Source organism: Petaurus breviceps, unplaced genomic scaffold, assembly GCF_028583685.1.
Source record: "Petaurus breviceps papuanus isolate PSGF00001 unplaced genomic scaffold, PetGlider_PUasm1.0 90865, whole genome shotgun sequence".
Taxonomy (NCBI): Eukaryota; Metazoa; Chordata; class Mammalia; order Diprotodontia; family Petauridae; genus Petaurus; species Petaurus breviceps.
In genome coordinates, this window is record NW_027187367.1 from 12,724,350 (window position 1) to 12,747,455 (window position 23,106).

Sequence of the window (23,106 nt, forward strand, 5' to 3'; positions counted from 1 at the left end):
TTTAGGGACAGTGTAAGAGGGATGGGGACAGAAAATAGTCCAGATTGACTGGAACGTACAATACGTGAAATTTCACAAATACGTGATTACTGGTTTGATAAGTATTTTGGAACCAAATTGTGAAAACATCTTAAATACAGATTCTGGAATTTATGCTTTTTTTGTTTGAACAATGGAGACCCCCTCTGAGAAGAGTAGAGAAGTGAAAACTGTCAGGCAGTGGTGGGTGTTACTGACTTGGAGGAAGAATAGACTGGATAGACTATGTAGACTAGCAGGAGACTGGTTAGGCTGTTAAAATAGAAGAGGTGACAAAAGATGAGAAATTGAAACTGGATGGTTGCAGGGAGTGTGAAACGTAGTAACCAAATGCCAGAGAGATTGTAAAGGTTTAGAAATGACGAAACACTTGACAACTGGTTGGCCAAGGGTAAGGAAAAGAGAAGGGTCAAAGATGAGTTTGAGCTTAAAAGTCTAGGGTGACTGGTGGTGTCATCAACAGAAATAAAGTAGGAGGAATTTTTAGAGCTGAATAAAATGGTGACTTCAGTTTTAGATGTGTTGAATTTGAGATGCTGATAGGATTCCAGGTAGAGATAGCTAGAAGGAAGTACTGACTTGTATTGGAATATAACTCAGTTAATGAAACAATTGCTACTCATAAAGAGCTTACATTCTAATGGAGTCTATATTTAGTCATATATAGAATAAACATAGAGGAGATAATTCAAATAAATACAAGGTAATTAAATATAGAGTAGTTTGGAAAGGACAATATTAGCCATGTCTTAAAGAGACAAAGTGTATTCTAGACTCTACAAACAGCCAGTGTTTATACTTCTCTTTATGTGGGTATTTGGCAGTGATGGAGAGGAGGGATAATAACTTAGAAAGGTAGCAGAATCAAGGGGAAGGATTTTTAGGTTTTTGAGTGCTTGAGTGCCCTGTGTAAGGAACAAAAAGATAGCTAATTTGTCTGAATCATAGATCGTGAGGGTGGAGGCAAGTCATGTACAATAAAGATAGATTGGAGCCAGTTTGTAGTTTTGTTGCTTTTCAATCGTGTCCAGCTCTCTGTGACCCTATTTGGAATTTTCTTGGTAGAGATACTATGGTGGTTTACCATTTTCTTCTCCATCTCTTTTTTAAAATGAGGAAGGAACTGAGTCAAACAGGGTTAAGTGACTTGCTCAGGGTCACACAGCTAGGTGTCCGATTGAACTAAAGAAGATGCGTCTTCCTGACTAGGCCCAGTACTCAATCCACTGCACCACCTAGCTACTCCCCAGTTTGTAAAGGACCTTAAAAACTTTATATTTGAATCTAGAAGCAATAGGGAGCCATTGGACATTATCAAGTAGGAGAGTGACATCAGATTTGTTCTTAAGCAAGTTTACTTTAACTACTATTTGGAGTAGACTGGGGTGGGGAAAGATTTGAGGCAGGAACACTGTTTCAGTAATCTAGGCAAGAGGTGATGAGGGACTGAGCTAGAGTGAGGGCTATTTTAGTAGAGAGGAGTGAGATGTGAGACATGTTATAGAGGTAGAAACAGCAAGATTTGGCAAGTGATTGGATATATGGGGTGAGGAAGAGCGAAGAAACCAGGGTGACTCCAGTGTTATGAACCTGAGAGACTGAAAGAATGGTAGCATCTTTGACAGAAATGGAAAAGTGTGGAGTGTACTAAAGTGAAGGAGTCAAGGAAGCTCACAACAGGGCCTTCTTTTTTTTTTAATTAATTAATTTATTTTTAGTTTTCAATATTCATTTCCACAAGATTTTGTTACAATTTTTTTCTCCCCCCTCTTGCCCCTACCCCCACCCCAAAATACTGAATGCCCCTTCCCCCAATGTGTTCTCTCTTATATCCTCCCCCATCACCCCCCTAACTTTCTAGCGGGGCAAGATGGGTTTCTATGCCCCAGTACCTGTGTATCTTATTTCCCAGTTGCATGTAAGAAACAAATTTTTAAACATTTGTTTTTAAAACTTTGAGTTTCACATTTCTTCCCTTCTTCCCTCCTTGCCCACCCCCACTGGGAAGATAAGCAGTTCCATATAGGTTGTACATGTGTAGTTACCCAAATCATTTCCATAGCAGTTATATTGTGAAAAGCTAACTATATTTCCCTCCATCCTATTCTACCCCCCCACTCACTCTATTTTCCCCTTTGACCCTGTCCCTTTTCAAAAATGTTTGCTTCTAACTACCCTCTCCCCCAATATACTCTCCCTTCCATCATCCCCCCTCTTATCCCCTACCCCCCTATTTTCCTGTGGGGTAAGATACCCAATTGAGTGTGTATGTTATTCCCTCCTTGAACCAAATTCAGTGAGAATCAGGTTGTCCCATTCCCTTTCACCTTCCTGCTCTTCCCCTCCATTGTAACAGTTTTCTCTTGCCTCTTTTATGTGAGATAATTTACCCTAATCTATCTCTCCCTTTCTCCTCCCAATATATTTCTCTCTCACCTCCATGCCTTCTGTCTATGTATACATGAACATACATATGCCACACTCACATACATATTATATACACATGCACCCTTCATACATATGTATGTATATATACATATATATTCCCTTCAACTATCCTCATACTGAGAAAAGTCTTATGAGTTACAATTATTATTTTTCCATGTTCCTTATGATTTCTTATTCCTGTTTTCCTTCTCTTGCTTCTTGTATTTGAAAGTAAAATTTTCTGTTCAGCTCTGGTTTTTTCATCAAGAATGCTTGAAAATCCTCTATTTCATTGAATGACCATATTTTTCCCTGAAACATTATACTCAGTTTTGCTGGGTTAGATGATTCTTGTATTTAGTCCTAACTCCTTTGACCTCCAGAATATCGTATTCCAAGCCCTTTGATCCCTTAATGTAGAAACTTCTAGGTCTTGTGTTATCCTGATTGTGTTTCCACAATACTTTCCACAATACAATGTTTCTTCCTGACTGCTTGTAATATTTTCTCCTTGACCTGGGAACTCTGGGATTTGACTATAATATTCCTAGGAGTTTTCTTTTTGGGATCTTTTTCAAGAGGCAGTTGGTGAATTCTTTCCATTTCTGTTTTGCCCTCTGGTTCTAGAGTATCAGGGCAATTTTGTTTGATAATTTCTTGAAAGATGGTATCTAGGCTCTTTTTTTGATCATGGCTTTCAGGTAGTCCAGTAATTCTTAAATGATCTCTTCTGGATCTGTTTTCCAGGTCAGTGGTTTTTCTAATGAGATATTTCACATTGCCTTCTATTTTTTCATTCTTTTGGATCTGTTTTATAGTATCTTGATTTCTCATAAAGTCATTAGTTTTCAATTGCTCCAATATAATTTTGAAGGAGTTATTCTCTTCAGTGAGTTTTTGAAATTCTTTTTCCATCTGGCAGATTCAGCTTTTTAAGGCATTCTCCTCATTGGCTTTTTGGGCCTCTTTTGTCATTTGAGTTAATCTGTTTTTTAAGGTGTTGTTATTTTCTTCATTGTATTTTTGGGTCTCCTTTAGCAGGCTGTTGACTCACTTTTCATGATTTTCTTGCATTATTCTCATTTCTCTTCCCAATTTGTCCTCTACTTCTCCTACTTGAGTTTCAGAATCCTTCTTGAGCTCCTCCGTGGCCTCTAACCAGTTCATATTTTTTTCTTAGGCCTTTGATATAGGGGTTCTGACTTTGATGTCTTCCTCCCACTCCATGCCTTAATCCTTTTTGTCCCCAAAAAAGGATTCTATGGTCTGTGCTTCCATTGCTTGCTCATATTGTTGGCAAATTACTTGACTTTTGCTCTCCAGAGTAGAGAGAGCTATGTCCCAAATCACTGGGGTTTTCGCAGCTGCCAGAGCTATTAGGAGGGTGCCCTCTCTACAGCCTCCACAAGCTCTGGCTCACAGGTCACACACCCCAGGACTACCACCCAAGACTGTGATCCAGATCCAAGCAGGTTAAAGCAAGATCAATTTCCCTCTGAATGGTTGCTTGGTCCCCCTATGATCTGCAGGCCAGGAGCTCTGAAAGCAACCACGCTGTGGTGGCTGCATGACCACCGTGCCTCTGGTTGCTTCTCAACCCAGGGGTAGGGGCCGGACCATGCTCTTCAGTCCCCCCCTGTTCCAACAGAGTTCCACACTGACTTTTTACTTTGTCTTTGGAGTTTATGGGTTCAGAAGTCTGGAAACCACCACAGCTACAGATGATTCACTCTCCTGAAGTCTGCTCAGGCTGCAGCTGGTCAGGGCCGCCCTGGGGCTAAAATTGCATGGCTTATGTGAGCTTGCGCTCGGCTCCCAGCTTGGTGTGATAGACCCTTCCCGTCCACCTGCCAGGCTTCCTGCAGTGGGAGATTTGTCTCTCTCTGTTACTTTGTGGGTTCTGTAGCTCTAAAGTTTGTTTAGAGTCATTTTTTACATGTATTGGAAGTGATTGGAGTGGGAGCCCATGCCAAGTTTGTGCTTCTACTCCACCATCTCGGCTCTGCCCCCAACATGGCCTCATTCTTGAGTATAGTCATTCCTTCAGAACCCTGGACACATCCTCCATTGCCTTCCAAGTAAGGGGAAGCTGTCAGGTCTTTCCCACCACTTGCATGTGCATGTGTGCACACACACAAATACACACAAGCACATGCACACACACACACATGCACACTTCTTCTATCCCCTTCTCTCTCACTACTCCCCCTCTCAATTCACACTATTTTTAATAGTGTTTTATTTTTTTCAATTACATATAAAGATAGTTTTCAACATTCACTTTTATAAGATTTTTGAGTTCCAAATTTTTTTCCTCCCTCTCCTCTTCTGAAGATGACAAGCAATCTGAAATAGGCTATACATGTGCAATCAAATTTCCATATAAATCATGTTGTGAAAGAAGAATCAGAGCAAAAGGGAAAAAACAAAAGAAAAAAGAGAAAGAGGAAATAGTATGCTTCAATCTGCATTCAGACTCCATAGTTCTTTTTCTTTATCTCAATTTATTTATTTATTTTCCTTTTTCAAGGGCAATTGGAGTTAAGCAACTTGTCCAAGGTCACACCGCTAGCACATGTTAATTGTCTGAGGCCGGATTTGAACTCAGGCCCTCCTGACTCCAGGGCCGGTGCTCTACTCACTGTGCCACCTAGCAGCCCCTGTATCTCAATTTATACTGTCAAATAAGCAATAATGCAAATTCATCTTTAATTCTTGTCTTTTGCCCTTCAAAGCAAAGAGCCTACCCTGAAGACTGAGCTTCCCGCAATATATGTGACTGAGGTACAAGGAGACTTCAACATGAATTTGGAGGGACATTGTTCAGAAGTAACTCATTTGGGACGGAGACCGGGGCATGATACACTGAACTTCTGCCTCCATCGTATCTGCATTACCATCTTGTTTACCAGAGAAGCTCCTCAATTTTGGATATTATTTGTATTTGTCACTTTGTGGAGGATGGTTTATCATAAGTACTTCACCACACATCAAATGGGGTTTTGCGGGGTGGGGGTTTACTTTCTTTCATTTTATCATTAAAACATCCACATTGACTTTTTGAGGAAACTCTGAATTACCCAACTGCCCTGGGATGGTTAAGGTCACTTGCTACAGGAGGAAGATAGGTATACCTCTCTTAGGTGGACTTAAATGTCCCCTCACAAACAAGATGTCATTTCCTAGTAATAAAACATATCAGCTGCTCAGCTGGGCTTTGGAATGTTTACCTTCCTTTCCTTTCTGCTCCAATATGTGGTAACTGGACCAGTTCTATCCTGTTGAGGGGTTTGTTTTCCTTCAGCTGTACAGCTGGAGTTGTCAACACATTTTACCAAATGTCATAGAAATATGATCTACCTTCTTAAGAACTGTGTGTGTATATGTATATGTATTTAATTAAAACTTGGTTTTTTTATGTGACTCCCTCTTTTTCTATAAAATAAAAAAAATAATGTATCTGTGTGTAGTGGGAGGCAGCAGCCTCTGTAAGTACTAATGGGATCCTTTGCTGCTGACAAGAATGAGGAAAGACAGGTATATAAATCAGGAGGAGAAATTCTGACTGCTGGGGGCCCTCCTAGGATGGTCAAACTCTTTGTTCAATTGTTGTCATTTATGTGATTTGTATCCTGATCTGCTCTTGATATGTTTAGATGCATTTGGAACTGGCCAAACAACCATAGCCAAAAAATGTCAATTAATGGTTTGTTGTGATCCTGAATGGAGATTTCTCATGACATGCCACATTGCCAGTGATTTGGATAAAGACATTGATGGCATCCATAAAAATGGTAATAATGATATTTGTTCTGTCTGCCTCACGGGATTCTTGTAAAAAAAAATGCTTTCTAAACAAAGTTCTTTGCAGATGTGTTATTATAATTATGTCATACTTAACCAAATTCACAAATGCCGCAAACGTAGATGAGATAGCTACTATGTTGACAGAATGAGAATCCAAAAGGATCTAATGTGATCATAAGCCCTGTTAATAAGTCATATCAATTAAAAAAATTGTCTTGAACAAGAGCATTTAACATCCTCTGCATATGTTGGACTGCTCATTACTGACTGAAGTATTGTGTTCAGTGGATCATCTCACATTTGTGGATACTTCTCCATTGACACAGATCACAGTCCCTTTGTGGCCTCATCCTTATTCTTGGCCATATCCTCCTATAAATTCTCCACCAGGTTCTACCCACAGTGCTAAAAACTTCTAGGTCTCTACCGTGTTACATGGCTACCAGTTCAGCTGGCGGACAATCTGTTGTTCCTTGCTCTCATGACTGACCCATCTTTCCCAGGCATTTATCTTTGTGATGCCTTTTGGTATATTGTTTCTTGCACATAATTCAGAATTGGCAATATGCTATAGCATATTTATGTTCACCATATGCCCCCCCCCCATTGCCTTTTGAATGACACAGTTTTGATTCTCTGGAGATTGTGATATTCCATGATTCGCAGTCAGAGAGTATTGCTGAAAGAATGTTAGTATTAAAAGTGTTTTTTTTTAATTCAGAGATTGCAGTCATGAAAACACTGTCTCACTTCCTAAATTCCCACTCTCTTCGTCCTTTTTACTTCAGTCAGTAAACATTGATTAAGCGTCTACTGTGTTCCAAGCACTGCACCAAGGATGCTTCAGGTATACAAAGAGAAGCAAAAAACAGTCCCTGCTCTAGGACCTAGCAGCCTAATGGAGACAACATGCAAACAGTTGTGGACGAATACATTGTATCCAGGATCAGCAGAGGAAGGTTACTGGAGTTAAGGGGGATGGGGAAAGACCGACCTCTTCAGTGTTTAATATCTAAAGTATTGGTCCTGGATGGTGGAGTAGAAGCACGACCCTCCCGCGGCTCCGGCTTCCACCCTCCCCAATCCATGTAAAAAGGGGACTCCAAACAAACTTTGGAGCTGCAGAACCCACAAAATGACACAGAGAAGCTCACCTCCCGCTGAGGACAGCCCGGCAGGCCGGCGGGAATCCAGCATAGCGCTCTGGGAGCCGAGCCCAGCCCTGCACCGAGGCTTTAGCCCCAGGGTGGGCCTGACCAGCCGCCAGCCAGAGGGACTCCAGATCAGCAGCAGCTGTGGCCGTTTCCAGATTTATCAACACATAGACACAAAGGATAAAGTGAGAGGCCAGTGCAGTGTGGACTTTGGGACCAGTAAGTGGGAGTGCGTGGCTTTTACCCCCGGGGCGAGAAACCGCTGAGACGCCAGCACAGCCTGCCAGCGCCAAGTGGCAGCTTCAGCTCTTGGCCTGCAGAGTGTAGGGAGACCAAGCACCAGTCTGAGGGGTAATCGCTCTAGCTTTAACCTGCTTGGATCTGGATTGCAGTCTAGGGTGGAGGTCCTGGGGTGTGTGTCCAGCTTGCCAGAGCGTGTGGAGACCTCAGAGAGGGCACCCATCTAATACTTCTGGCAGCTGAGAAAACCCCAGCGCTTGGGATGAAAGCTCCCCTGTCTGGTGGCAGAGTCCTACTGTGGCAAAAAGCCCAAAAGTCAAGTAATTGAGTGGCAAAATGAGCAGGCAAAGGAAACAAAGCAGACAGAAGATTCCAACAATACACTCCTATTTTGGGGACAAAAAGGAGCAAAGCATAGAACAGGAGGAAAGCAGTGAAGTCAGAATTCCTGCACCAAAAGCTTCAAAGGAAAATACAAGCTGGTTACAGGCCATAGAGGACCTTAAGAAAGATTTTGAAAACCAAATAAGAAGTGGAGGAAAAATTGGGAAGAGAAATGAGAACAATGCAATAAAATTATGAAATGAGAGTCAACAGCCTGACTGAGGAAAATAATACCTTAAAAAACAGACTGACTCAAATGGCAAAGGAGGCCCAAAAAGGCAACAAGGAGAAGAATGCCTTAAAAAGCCGAATTTGCCAGATGGAAAAAGAATCTCAAAAGCTCAATGAGGAGAATCATTGCTTCAGAATTAGATTGGAGCAAATGGAAGTAATGACAAAGAGAAATCAAGATGCTGTTAAACAGATCCAAACAAATGAAAGAATAGAAGGCAATGTGAAATATCTCATGGGAAAAACCACTGACCTGGAAAATAGATCCAGGAGAGATAATTTAAAAATTATTGGACTGCCTGAAAGCCATGACCAAAGTAAGAACCTAGAAATCATCCTCCAGGAAATTCTCAAAGAAAACTGCCCTGATGTTTTAGTACCAGAGGGCAAAATAGAGGTTGAAAGAATCCATTGATCACCTCCTGAAAAAGATCCCAAAAAGAAAATTCCTAGGAATATTATAGCCAGGTTCCGGAATTCCCAGATTAAGGACAGAATATTACAAGCAGCCAGGAAGAAACAATTTGAATATTGTGGAAACACAATCAGGATAACCTAGGATCTGGCAGCTTCTACACTGAAGGATCGAAGGGCTTGGAATATGATATTCTGGAGAGCAAAGGAGCTGGGATTAAAACCAAGAGTCACCTACCCAGCAAAACTAAGTATCATGTTTCAGGGGAAAATATGGTAATTCAGTGGAATAGAGGACTTTCAAGCATTCTTGCTGAAAAAACCAGACTTGAATAGAAAATTTGACATTCAGATACAAGAAGCAAGAGAAGCATGAGAAGGTAAACAGGGAACAGGAATCGTATGGAACTTATCAAAGTTGAACTATTAACAATCCTACATGGAAAAACAATAATTGTAACTTATGAAACTTTTCGCAGTAGTTGAAGGGATTAGAAATATATATATTTGTCTATATATGAGGGTATATGGGCATATGAATAAAAAAAATAAAATATTGGTCCTGGAGAGACCTGCTCAGTCCTTATTCATCTGACTACCAATAATCTGGACAACGATGTTCCCTCCACCTATTTTTTCTTATTTGGATTGTTAGGTTGAACTGGGTGATTGTGAGGTTAGCTCATTTAGGCTGTACTCCAGTATTGTGAAACAGAATGCATTCAGTTCATCATCAACAAACAAGCATCCAAAGTTACCTTAGCCATTTCTATCAGGGAATTTTGTATTACCATAATATATTCATGGGAAACACTGTTGGAGGAGATAATTTAAAAATACTTTTAGTTCTATTGAATCAAAAGCAGTCTTCATAATAAGCAAAGTGGGATTTTGTGTTCCCTCCACCTTTCAGAATATTGTTTGCAAAAGACTCCCTCTTCCATTCCCATTTTCTTTTTTAAAATATTTTTTTAGTTTTCAACATTCACTTCTACAAGATTTTCAGTTCAAATTTTCTCCCCATCTCTCCCCTCCCCTCAGGACAGCATATATTCTACTTACTCCGTTCCCCAATCTTCCCTCCCTTCTGTCATCTCCCCCCATTTCTTTTATCCCTTTCCTCTTCTATAATCCTGTAGGGCAAGATAGATTTCTATACCCCATTGTCTGTATATCTTACTTCCCAGTTGCATGTGAAAACAAATTTTTAACATTCGTTTTGAACACTTTTGAATTCCTAATTCTCTCTATTCCTCTATCCCCACCCACCCTCATTGAGAAGGCAAACAGTTTGTTATACATGTGTAGTCATACAAAACACTTCATAATAGTCATGTTGTGAAAGACTATTTTCCTACATCCTATCCTGCCTCCCATTCTATTCTTTCCTTTGACCCTGTCCCTCTTCAAAAGGGTTTTTTTCTGATTGCCCCCTCCCCCAATCTGTCCTCTCTTCTATCACCCCCCTTCATCCCTTTCCCCCTTACTTTCCGGTAGTGTATGATAGGTTTCAATACCCAGTTGAGTGTGTGCATTATTCCTTCTTTAAGCCAAATCTGATGAGAGTAAGGTTTACTAAATTACTTCTCACCTCCACCCCTTCCCCTCCACTGTGAGATAATTTGCCCCATTCTACCTCTCCCTTTCTCAGCACATTCCTCTCTCACCCCTTATTTTTATTTTTTAGATATCATCCCTTTGTATTCAACTCACTCTGTGCCATATATATGTACATATATGTATATAATACATATTTATACATATATAAAATATATATATTTATACATACATACACATATATATTCCCTTCAATTACCTAATACTGAGAAAGGTCTCATGAGTTAGAAATATCTTCCCATATAGGAATGTAAGCAATTCAACTTTAATAAGTCCTTTATGATTTCTCTTTTTTATTTTTTCATGCTTCTCTGGAGTCTTGTATTTGAAAGTCAAATTTTCTGTCTAGCTTTGGTCTTTTCATCAAGAATGCTTGAAAGTCCTCTATTTCATTGAATGACCATTTTTTCCCTTGAAGGATTATACTCTATTTTTCTGGTTAGGTGATTCTTGGTTTTAATTCTAGCTCCTTTGACTTCTGGAATATAATATTCCAAACTCTCCGATCCCTTAAGGTAGAAGCTGCTAAATCTTGGGTTATCCTGGATGTGTTTCCACAATACTTGAATTGTTTCTTTCTGGTTGCTTGCAATATCTTCTCCTTGATCTGTGAACTCTGGAATTTGACTACAATATTCCTAGGAATTTTCCTTTTGGGATCTCTTTCAGGAGGTGATCAGTGGATTCTTTCAATTTCTGTCTTACTCTCTGGTTCTAGAATATCAGGCAGTTTTCCTTGACAATTTCATTAAAGATGTCTAGGCTCTATTTTTGATCATGACTTTCAGGTAGTCCAATAATTTTTAAATTGTATCTCCTGAATCTGTTTAAATGAGTTATTTAATGAGATATTTCACTTTGTCTTCTGTGTTTTCATTCTTTTGGTTTTGTTTTATAATTTCTTGATTTCTTATGTGTGTGTGTGTGTATATGTATATGTATATACACACACACATACACATATATCTTATTCTTTCCCCATTAGCTTCCATTTGCTCCATTTTAAGTTTTAAGGAATTATTTTCTTCAGTGAGCTTTTGGATCTCTTTTACCATTTGGCCAATTCTGCTTTTTAAGGCATTCTTTTCATTGGCTTTTTGGACCTCTTTTTCCATTTGGATTAGTCTGTTTTTTAAGGTGTTATTTTCTTCATCATTTTTGGGGGGTTTCCTTTAGCAAGCTGTTGATTTATTTTTCATGATTTTCTTGCATCACTCTCATCCCTCTACTTCTCTTACTTGATTTTCAAAATTCTTTTTGAGCTCTACGATGGTTTGTGACCAATTCATATTTTTCTTGGAGACTTTGGATGTAGGAGCTTTGACTTTGTTGTCTTCTCCTGGTTGTATGTTTTAGTCTTCTTTGTCACCAAAGTAAGATTCTATAGTCTGAGGGTTTTCTTTTTTCTGCTGTTTGTTCATTTTCCCAGCCAATTACTTGACTTTTTAACTCTTTGTTAAAGTAGGACACCATTTTCGGAGATCTTTCTACAGACCTGAAAATTTTCAGTTCTTCCAAGGTGTTATGATCTAAGAAAAAGTGTTTACTTCTCTCCTGGCCTGTGCTTTGGTCTGTGAGTGACCACAAGCATTCTTTTCTGCCTTGGAACTATGACGATTCCCTCTCTACTGCTGCCACAAGCCCCAACACACCAGCCCTGCTCCTTGCCCCAGGACTGCCACCAAGCATTGCAATTCAGATCCAAGCACGAGCAAAGCAAAAAAATCCTGTCTCAGGGCCAGCAATAAGATCCCTGCAATTCCCCTCTGATCAGCTGCTTGATCCCCCCACTGTCTGTGGGCCATCTTCAGAAGCAGCCACCACTGTTGCCCCAGGGCTGGGACTGGACCATGCTCGTCTCTCACCCAGATCTGACAGACCTTTCCCACTGGTCTTCTAAGTTGTCTTTGGCATTTGTGGGTTGAGAAGAATGGAACCTGCCACAGCTGCCAGTGAGTCAGTGCCCTGAGGCCTGCCTTGGGTTTGTTGGGGACCTAATCTTTGCTGGTGCAGCACACCTTGGACTGTGCTCATCTCTCAGCCTGGTGCAATAGACTTTTCCTGATGATCTTCCAAGTTGTCTTGGGCTGGAAATTTGTTTCACTCTGTTGTGAGTTCTAGTGCTCTAGAATTTGTTTAGAGTCATTTCTTATAGGTATTTGGAGGGGTTTGCAGGAGAGCTCAAGCAAATCCCTCCCTGTTTTTAATCTGTCATCTTGGCTCTTACACTCCCCCTCCCCCCATTCCCATTTTCAAGGATGAAAATACAGGTAAGAAATTAGTCAAATGGGTTGTTGATGTTATATTGATGTATTTTTGTGGAAGGTGATCATCTTCCTCTCATGAAATTTTGTTTCAAATCTACCTATGCTGCCTTAACTGACCTCCAGTCTCACATATCCAGCTGTCTTTCAGACATATTGAAATGGATGTCCAATTGAAATAGAAATGGAACTGCTTGACTAGGTTTTTAAACCCAAATCATTCTGCTTTCTTTGAATGGCCTAGCCCAAGCCTCTGAAGCTCATTGTTTAGGTACTGATGGCTTAGAATGAGTGTAAATAGCACTTGTTTTCTGTACTGGCCAGAAACTGAGGGTCTTCCTCTCCCAGATTAGTATCTTTGAGATGGTAAATTAGGCCATATTTTTTTCTCAATTCTTACTCACCTCAGACAAACAGACCTGGAAAAGAACTGTTTTTAGAAAGGGCAAAGTTTGCTTCCTGAGCTTTCATCAGTCATCTTGACCTTTGTCTCGCCATTGGACTTTGATGACTCTGGAGGAGACAGTGAAGTTGACAACTTTGTCATTGCTACTCTTCAAGAACTCAGGAAGAACAGCAGTCTCTACCTGTCCTGGCTTTCTTGAATTCCCAACTAAAACCCCATCTCTACATGAAGCCATTCCCAACTCCTCTTAATTCTAATGCTTTCCTTTTCTTATTTCCTATTTATTCTGTATGTGGCTTATTTGTACATATTTATTTGCCTGTCTCCCCACTATATTGTGAGCTCCTTGTGGACAAGAGTTGTCTTTTGCCTTTTTTTTTTTTTTTGTATCTACAGTGCCTAGCACACTTACTGTTGTTGATTGAATAATAAAAATAAAGGCCTGAATTTGGGCTCAAAAAAATTTGCACAAGTCAGAATGGGAGAAATATGACTAGACAGTAATTCATAGGAAAAGAAGTTTGGCATGCAGATGGGGGCGGGGTTAGCCTGGATAGGGATGGTAGTATAATAACAGATTGGGCTGCCAAAAATAGATTATTGAGGACAAGGATTTGCCTCAGTTTCCTTACCTGTAAAATAGGGATAATAATAGCACCTACCACATAGAGTTGTGCCTGACACAAAGAATATGCTATATAAATGTTCATTCCCTTCCCTATCCCACCAAAATCCATATGTTTTTTTCAGGCAAACCTCCATTTTGAAGCCAAGTATAAGCCGTTTGCCTTTATTAAATTTCCTCTTAGATTTGTCTCAATGTTCTATCCCATCCAAACCTTTTTGGAAGCCTGACTGCCATCCAGACTTGTTAGCTTTCCCTGCTTTCCACCATTTGCAAACTCAAAGCATAGCAACTTAGTCTTTATCCAAATTTTTTTTTTAAAGAAGAAAAAGTTAAATGAAACAAATCCCTTTGGAACTCCACTGAAGACCTTCCAAGCTAAATAATGAATTATCAGTGACCACCTTTTGGTCCCAGCCACCAAACCAGATCAAACCCACTCACTTAATTGTACTGTTTTCTAGCCTATGTTTCCCATTTTTACCCCAAAAAAGAAGTGCATGAGAGACTGAGATGCTTTGCTAAAATATAGGTGAACTACATCTACTGTGTTTGTCTCAAGTACCAGCTTACTAATCTTGCCAAAAAAAAAAAAGATGTGTCTGGCAGGAACTGTTTTTTTTTTTTTTTTATGAAGCCATATGGATCTTTATGAGCATTGTTTCATCTTTTGGATTTTTACTTTCCATCTCTCTACCAACATAGTCTAGACGTTTACCTGAGGCTAGCTCTGGAGTGGCCATGACAAAGTGGAGAGCATGGAAGAGACAGGCCAGGTGGGAGCCTCAGAGTAGTGAAGTCCATTTATTCACCTGTGGGTTAGGGTTTATATACCTTTTACAGAGTCAGCTAGTTCCTTTATCACACGGGATTGGCTGTACACTTCCTTGTACTTAGTTCCCTTTGTGTCACTACTATCAGGTTGAACAAGAATTCAGGGTGCTCTGTTCTTTGCGTGACACAGAGAGTGGTGAGCCAGCATCTGGTTGGCCTGGGAGCAGCTGCAAGAAGCTGGCTGCTTCTACCTGCCTAACTTAGAGTTGGCCCTCAACATCTCCCCCTTTCTTTGCAAGTAAATTAACACCATGAATTTCAGCAACAAGGGTGCTGAAGTTTCTGGATACAAGACACAGTCTACATGGGAAGCAAAAAGAAATGGTTAACAACATAATAAGCATAGGTACAAAGTGTAATAACATGGATATAATATTCTGGAAAGGATTGACCTTGTCAAAATTATGGAGAATCTTATTAGCTAAATCAGAGGGATCAATTCCCCCATTGTGGCTATGTTCAATTTGTTCTGTAAAATTCCCCAGGCCTTACATGTCCCAGGTGATACTGGAATCATGCTAAGCTCCTAATAAGTGGGCTCTAATTTTATCCCATGTAATGTTGGCCTGGGAAGAATTATATAAGCTGGGGGTGACACAAATATATGTATATCTGTAATCACATCCAAGTAACAGTCAAGTTTTTGATGCTTTTAACTCATCACCTAAATACAATACAAATTGTTCTAATACATTGATCTTATACAAAAGATCCATATTTATATCATGTGTCTACAGAAACATTTTTTGATAATTCTTTAACATATTGTGCATTCTGGAGTTTTCTTTGTAGAGAAATTGCAGACACAGTGGTAGAAATTATCAATATTAGGGCAGAGAGTCTAGTAACAAGAAATCTGACAAACCTTCCCCCCTTTTTAAGAAATCAAAAATCATATGTAATGCATATCCCCCTGATGTTTGATACCAAGCATGAGGTTAAATTAGTTGGAAAAAGCAAATGAAGGTTGTTCAATAATTACTACAACAGAATCTCTACTAGATATACATTGAGTAAGAGTGCAATTAATGCAAGTAATATTCCATACATAGGAGTCATATGTGTGTGTGTGTATCCATAATTACATTGGAGAAGGAGTCTGGTCTTAAGTGTTTCTAACTAGTCCAGAGATACATGACTGACTGTTCCAACAAAATGATTTTATAAATTATGTCTTATCTATAGATTCTTGGGTTTTTAAAGCCAAGCTAACATTCTTTGCCAATTCATTCACAAATTGAGCAGTTTGTATTTCACTTAGTGAAGAAATAGAAGACACAGTTGTTGATATTAAGAGAGAGGCTATGGCAATTTGTCCTGTGATTAAAAGTACAGAAATTATTTTTTTTCTAGCTAGAGAATCAGATATTTGAAGTGCATATTGCCCCAAAGTCTGAAACCAATTATGAGAAAGATTAGGGGGAAAACAGCAAAAGAGGGTGGTTCTATAAACAGTACAATGGCATCATAACCACTAATACATTGTTGAAGGGTATGATTTAAAAAAGTAATGTTCCATTGAGGGTAGTAGTGTCTTGTGAAAAGGTGAGATGTAAACCATTTCTTCTTGGGTTGTCTTTGTGCAGGGGATCTCCTGATCCTCTTTCTACCAATTCTCAGTTTCTGCATCTGGGCAGTGAGTTGTGGAACATGCTCAGACATTCTGTTCTGGCACCCTCACTGGTTGTTCAGCAGCTTCTGGAAAAACATAAACATAGCCTCATCTCCACATTAGTAAAGGGTCAGGCTCTTCCCATTTCTTTGTTTGGGGATCTCTCCACATTACTTTCATTTGGGGAGTGTGTATTTTTTCAAATTGTTTTTCTGCTGGTGTATACCCATTTTTAGTTATGTTTAAAAAATTTAGGGGGCAGCTAGGTGGCACAGTGAATAGAGCACTGATGCTGATGTCAGGAGGACCTGAGTTCAAATCTGGCCTCAGGCACTTAACACTTACTAGCCATGTGACCTTGAGCAAGTCACTTAACCCCAGTTGCCCTGACTTCCCACCTCCAAAAAAAAAATTCAGTGTGTATAAGGCAGTAGCTAGGTGCCTTTCTAGCATATTAGTCCAAGTTCCCCCTCTTTTATTTTTGCAAATAGGTTTTAATATCTTAAGTATGGCTTGGCCAGTGGGATTATAAGGGATGCATGTAATTAATTTTATTTGATAATTATCACAGATTGAAATAATTTGCTAGTGTAGGTGGGGGCATTATGTATTTTCAGTTGTTTTGGAATGCCTATTGAAGCAAAAGATTGTAACATATGGTTAATTAAATTTTTTTTTTTTACTGCTTCCCCTATCTGAAGGGAAGTAATGGTAAAAGAAGAAAAAGTATGCATTGTGACATGTATAAATGATAACTTACCAAAGGGAGGATAATGAGTTACATCCATCTGCCAAATATAGTTAGATTTAATTCCCTGTGAGTTAGTGGTGATTATTGAGGGAGTAGTATAGATAAACACATTGAGGGCAGTTTGGGGTTTGGTTTTTGTTTTTTGCTTTTTGGAGGGGCAAAGTTAGGGCAATTGGGGTTAAGTGACTTGCCCAAGGTCACATGGCTAGTTTTTGTGTTGTGTCTGAGGACAGGTTTGAAACATTATAAGACAGGGTTTAGCAGAACTGATAAAGTGACATAACTGTTTTTACACAAATTTTTTCCTCTATCTTTTAGTTTCAACAAAATTCAGATTAAAAATTTGCTTTATCTAACACTTTTTCTGGCTAACAATGATCACTCAATTTTTACTATATCATAGAATTTTATTATAGTTTAGGAAGATCATAATAACACAATGACATTATGACATTAATTTCATTTCCAAATCATCATATACAAAAATTTTTTATAAAAATTGGGCTTATCAAGTGCAGAGGTTTTTCTCCTCTCCCCACACTTGCAGAGCCTGATCATGGATTCTGGAGTTTAAAAGAAGAGAGTCATCTGCTTGCCTAAAGGTGTGGGCTTCAAGGTACCCCAGGGCTGTTGCTATTGGGGTCCTTGATATAATTAGTATGCTTCCTCCCTTTGGCCAAATTGGGAAGGGTGCCTCAAATTCCCTATTATTCTTCTTTAGCACTCTCTTTTTTAATCAGATCTGGGATGAGAGGCTTTAATAAATTTTTGTAAAATGTTTTCAGCTGTTTTAACTTTTACTTCAGTAAATTTCATTTCTATGTTTATTCCTAAAAAATTTCTTTGGGGGTGGCTAGGTGGCACAGAGAATAGAGCACCAGCCCTGGAGTTAGGAGGATCTGAGTTCAAACTCGGTCTCAGACACTTAACACAAAAACTAGCTGTCTGACCTTGGGCAAGTCACTTAACCCCAATTGCCCTCCAAAAAGCAAAAAAAAAAAAAAATTCTTTGAAAGTGACAGCTTTTAACTGCCAGTCACAGTGTGTGTGGACTCTGGTAAAAGATCCAGTGGTGCCGTGTCCCCTCTCCCCTGTACTGGAGACTTTAAAGCTTTCCTTCTGAGGTGTTTCTTTTTCATATCTTTGTGTTTTCTCAATTTGCCTTAGTACCAAATTGTATAATAAATTCTTACTTATCTTTAGCATCAAATTAGGAGTGACACTTTTCACAATTCCAAAAATAACCAGAATGAATTAAATTATCTTTTGGTTGTATCCTGATACACAAAACTTTTCTCTTTTAGGTGAAGCAGGAAATGGTTAAATGCTCATCCATTTGTCTCTTTGATCCGAGGGGAAAAGTTCTTTTTTTATTTTTTATCTCTTTCTCCCACACTCAAAACTTGGCCAAAGTTGGAATGGAGAGAAAGAGATTTTGAAACCTTTTAAAAATCTTAAATCTTCTGTTCATACTTTTCATTCAAATGGTTTATGCCTTTCTTAAACTTCCTACCCATGCTCCTCTCTTTGCTACATGCTTAAACTCCCTTGCCTTTCCTTCTATGTACTTATATGGCTGCACAAACCTTATTTCTAATTCTGACGTGACACTTCTCCTACACTCTTCCACTTGCCATTACCATCATATAAGCTAAACAAGAAAACATTTTTCTTTCTCTTTCTCTCTCCTCTCCAGCCAGCTGCCTGCATTCAGCAGCAGGGGGAAGAAGGGGGAGGGGGAGAGAAAGAGATAACGACATTCCAAGGAAAGTCCAGCAGTCCAGCTGCATTTTAAACCTTATAGGGTGTCAGAATACTCACACTCACACTCATTCACACAAAGACACATAAACAAAGCAGATAGATATAGAAAATGACAGGAAGAGTGCGCTCACAGAAAATTGTCAGAGATCTTCTGCAGAAGTCAGACATTTGCTTGGTCCTCCAGATGGTAACTGAGGTCAGGTAAGACTTACTTTATAATTTTTTTTTTATCTGTTTCTATAGTTTTGGACTGTGTAGAGACACACTTAATTGTTTGAGCCACCCTTGGCACTTTCATTTCTAATGTTAAACATATCTTTAATATATTCCATAGAAAAAAGGCAGAAATGGAGAAATGCCAGGGTCCTTCCTCTTTTAGTCTCCCACTCATCTGTCTCCCTACTGTCTCCCATTTTACTAAATCCACTGTACCACCCTTTGGAAACCAGGGCCAACGATGTTCCATACACACTAAAAACTCCTCTAACTCTTCCTTTGTAATAGCAAACCCCCTCTCTTTCACTACTTTCTTTAGTAGCTTCAAGTATCTCCCTTGGTCCCTGTGTTCAGAGTGAATCTGTCCCATGATTTATGCCTAATTCTTAATTCCCCTATGTGCCTGGTGCAGCAAATCTAAAATGAAAATAAGTAGAGAGACACTGTTGACAAGTGATGCTCAGCCTTTTTTGCTTTCGCTCTTACCTTTTTTGTGGAGCTCCTTCCTCATAAGAGCTGCTCTCTGGACCTCCCTTTCAGGTCCCTGTTTCGTGCACCACTTGAGGCCACGATGAAGTGAAGAGCATGGAAAGAAGAGACAGGCCAGCGGGAGCCTCAGAGCAGTCCATTTATTCATCTGAGGGTCAGGGTTTATATACCTTTTACAGAGTAAGCTAGTTTATCATATGGGATGGGCTGTACACTTCCTTGTACTTAGTTCCCTTTGTGTCACTACTATCAGGTTAAGAATTCAGGGCACTCTGTTCTTTGTGCATCATGGAGAGCAGTGAGCCAGCATCTGGTTGGCCTGGGAGTAGATGCAAGAAGCTGGCTGCTTCTACCTGCCTAACTTAGAGTTGGCCATCAACATTTACCAGAAATGAAAAGTTGAGTTTAAGGGGCAGCTAGGGGTGCAGTGAATAGAGCACAAGCCCTGGAGTCAGGAGGACCTGAGTTCAAATCCGGCCTCAGACACTTAACACAAAAACTAGCCATGTGACCTTGGGCAAGTGACAACCCCACTTGCCCTCCAAAAAGTGAAAAAAAAAAGTTGAGTTCATTGGCCTATGATTTACACACTCCATTCTCTCCTACCCCCTTCTTCTTTCTCCTCTCTTTTTCTCATTTTGGACAATCTGAACTAGGGGTGGAGGATCTGCTTCCTGGAGGCCACATGTGGCCTTCTAGGTCCTTGGGTACAGCCTTTTGACTGAGTCCAAGTTTTACAAAACAAATCCTTTTATGAAGGGGATTTGTTCTCTGAAGTTTGAATTCAGTCAAAGGGCCACACTTGAAGACCCAGATTCTGGGAATTCATTTTTCTCAGATCCTGTAGTATTTCTCCTATCCTCATTTATTTATTTTAGTGAGGCAATCTGGGTTAAGTGACTCTATTATCTTTTTTATTTGTTTGTTTTTTTGAAGGGTGGAAGGCAGGACATTTGGGGTTGTGACTTGCCTGAGGCCACACAGCTAGTAAGTGTTAAGTGTCTGAGGCTGAATTTGAACTCAGGTCCTCCTGACTCCAGGGCTGGTGCTCTATTCACTGTGATACCTAGCTGCCCTGACTCTATTATCCTTCAAAGATCACACAGGGCACAGTAATTGTGTTTCCCTGTTCTCTCAGTTCCTAAGGTTGTAGTTCATCAGGCCATCTCATGAACTCTTATCTTGGGTATCAACTATATATTTGCCATTTTTGTTTTGGCCTTTCCAATATAAAGATCATTTTTGGCAGAGAAAACAGAAGCAAAGTAAGATTTAAGAGCTTCTCTGTCAACAGTTATCAAGCTGTCACTGCTCCATCCACATCAAACAATTCTCTCCCTTTTTTGATCCTTTTCTTGTCCTCAGTATGACTCAGAACAAATCCCATTTGTTATCCTTAGCTTTCCTAGCCAGCTTCAAGTTATTGTCAAATTTAACACTCCTGACATTCTTACAGGACCATGCTAAACATTTTTTTTTGGAGGGCAATTGGGGTTAAGTGACTTGCCCAAGGTCACACGGCTAGTTTTTTGTGTGTGTGTATGTGTGTTAAGTGTATGAGGCTGGATTTGAACTCAGGTCCTCCTGACTCCAGGGTTGGTGCTCTATTCACTGCGCCACCCAGCTGCCCCATCCATGCTAAACTTTTGTTTTTATCCTGTTAGCTGTCCTTGCTTTCGATTTCTGTACATTCCCTTTTAAAATCTAAATGGTTTGATACCATTAGTTAGTTAGTTAGTTAGTTAATTAATTAATTGATGCCACAGGGTTCCCTGTGTATTCTCTTACCAACTCCCCTTTTTTTCCTTGTATTTATTTCTCTTTGAACCTTAAGAATTTCAGTCTTGAGGTCTTTCCATTCCACCTGAACTAACTTTACATGTAGAATTTTAGTCTGTTCTGGATTCCTTAAACTTGCCACTCACAAACCACAGTTTAAGAAGTGCTGGCTATGGGATCTTGCCTGTCTTTTCTCTGAACCCTGCACACTAGGTTCTTTTTAACTTTCCTCTCTTTTGTCTCAAAATCTAAGATGGAGTGCTCACTTCCCCTTCCCCTCAAGTTCCCATTGCTTCCACTCCAACAATTATCCTACTTGTCAGTTAATAATATAATTATGTTCCCACTATGTGCCAGGCACCGTGCTAAGCAGTAGGAATATTATGATGCAGAACAAAATTTCCTTTTGTTGGTTCCTCTATCAATTTTGAAGGATGAAATTATTAGGGCAGGTCAAGAAATTAACTTGCTCTGCTCTTGGCTTTAGGGTTCCTGCAGATGTCCAGATAATTGAAATCCTCCTTCACTGATAACGTCCTGCAAGGCTTGTGTGATCTCTTTCCAGAACTACTTATCTATGTGATATTCTCAGATAACAGTATCACTTCCGTTTTTGCATCCTTTAATCTTTACCAAAATATTTTCTGCTATGTTCTGTCTCCCTCCAGATTCCTGCTTTTTTTTTTCAAATGGGTATGTCTTCTTAATATATAGTGCTACCCCACTATGCCTTTCACTTATTGTGTTTCTTTTGGCTAGTATACTCTTTCAATGCCGTATTCTAGTCATGAGTCTCATCTCACCAAGTCCAAATGCTATATGTGAGATCAAACTTGTGACCCAGTCCCTTGTATTTGACTTTATGTTTCCTGTAGCAGTGTCTTCCTTGTTCTAAGGGCTAGAGTACCACCACAGAAGTAGGATTTGATTGATCTCTGCATGGGAGAGCATTGTAATGATTTGGATCCTCCCACATTCAGTTTATGTGTTGGTTGTCTTTTAAACTGATTGACATAAAATGAGAAAGTCACGTTGCGCAGTGAGTAGAGCGTCGGCCCTGGAGTGGGAAGGACCCGAGTTCAGTTCTGGCCTCAGACACTTAACACCCACACAAAAATACTAGCTGTGTAACCATGGGCAAGTCACTTAACCCCAATTGCCCTCCAAAAGGAAAAAAAAATTAAGAAAGTCACCTCTAAGGAACCTTCCAGCTTTGAATCTTTGATTTGTGATCCTCTGGTAAGGGTTAAGAATAAGACATTTCTTGACCTTTCCAGCTACTGGAAGATGATCCCTGAGTATCAGCCAATAAGGCCATCATGTGTTGTACACCCTTTCTCTCTCCTTGGGGGTGCTAGGATGGACATGGAATTCCTGCCTGAAACCCTCAAAGACTTCGCTGTCCTCTTAGAGCACTGAGACACAGGTGGCTTGCAATCCTTCTATTTAAAATAGTCTCCCTCTCTTTCCTACAGCCCAAATGTGACTGCACTGTTCATGAACAAGAACCTGTATGTCACATTAAAAAAAAGAAACAAACAAAACCCGAAGCCCCTCATCTTGTTTCCATGAGCTGCTGAGTGACTGTTCTCTTGAGGGACATATGACATTAAACAAATCATCTACATTTTGCTTGCCTGGGAAAATAAAACTTTTTCTGCCTTCAGGCACTAAACTACCCTAGCAGAACCCCACCAATGTGCTGTTCTGTCTGGCTCTAATTAGGAATATATTTTCTGTACCCTGATGCTCTGAGAGACTGAGCAGGGGAGGTTTGTTTGAGGTTTTGGGTTTATTATTAAAGCAAATGAATTCAACCAGCTATAGTCTGCTGTGCAGTGACTGGCAGGCGTCCTATATTCATCTGATTATGTTAACCCAGAAAGGGCTTGCCTTCTATAGCTCTTGGCACAGTTCATCCCAGCAATCAGATTGTATCAAGACCAGTGTGTGGCTAAATACTCCAATTCTGCTCTATGTTAACATGTAATATTTTCACCTTTTATGATAGGGTCGTTTTTGTTCCTTTCCCTTAGGTACTTTAGCTCTTACT

The 23,106-nt window shown here is 39.8% G+C and overlaps 1 protein-coding gene across 5 annotated transcripts in view; it reads left to right on the plus strand.

Annotated features, from left to right (window-relative positions):
• The window catches only part of RNF8 (ring finger protein 8), a 124,303-nt gene that overhangs the window by 85,506 nt on the left and 15,691 nt on the right, over window positions 1-23,106 (plus strand). For 3 of the 5 annotated variants that reach the window (XM_069073591.1, XM_069073595.1, XM_069073593.1), the window contains one exon: window positions 5,202-6,326. The exons of the other annotated variants lie outside the window; for them this stretch is intronic. In XM_069073591.1, coding sequence (XP_068929692.1) covers window positions 5,202-5,218 — 17 coding nt within the window. In that variant the 3' untranslated portion in view covers window positions 5,219-6,326. Of the gene's footprint in view, window positions 1-5,201; window positions 6,327-23,106 lie in introns of those variants that run through there. 5 annotated transcript variants of the gene reach the window in all.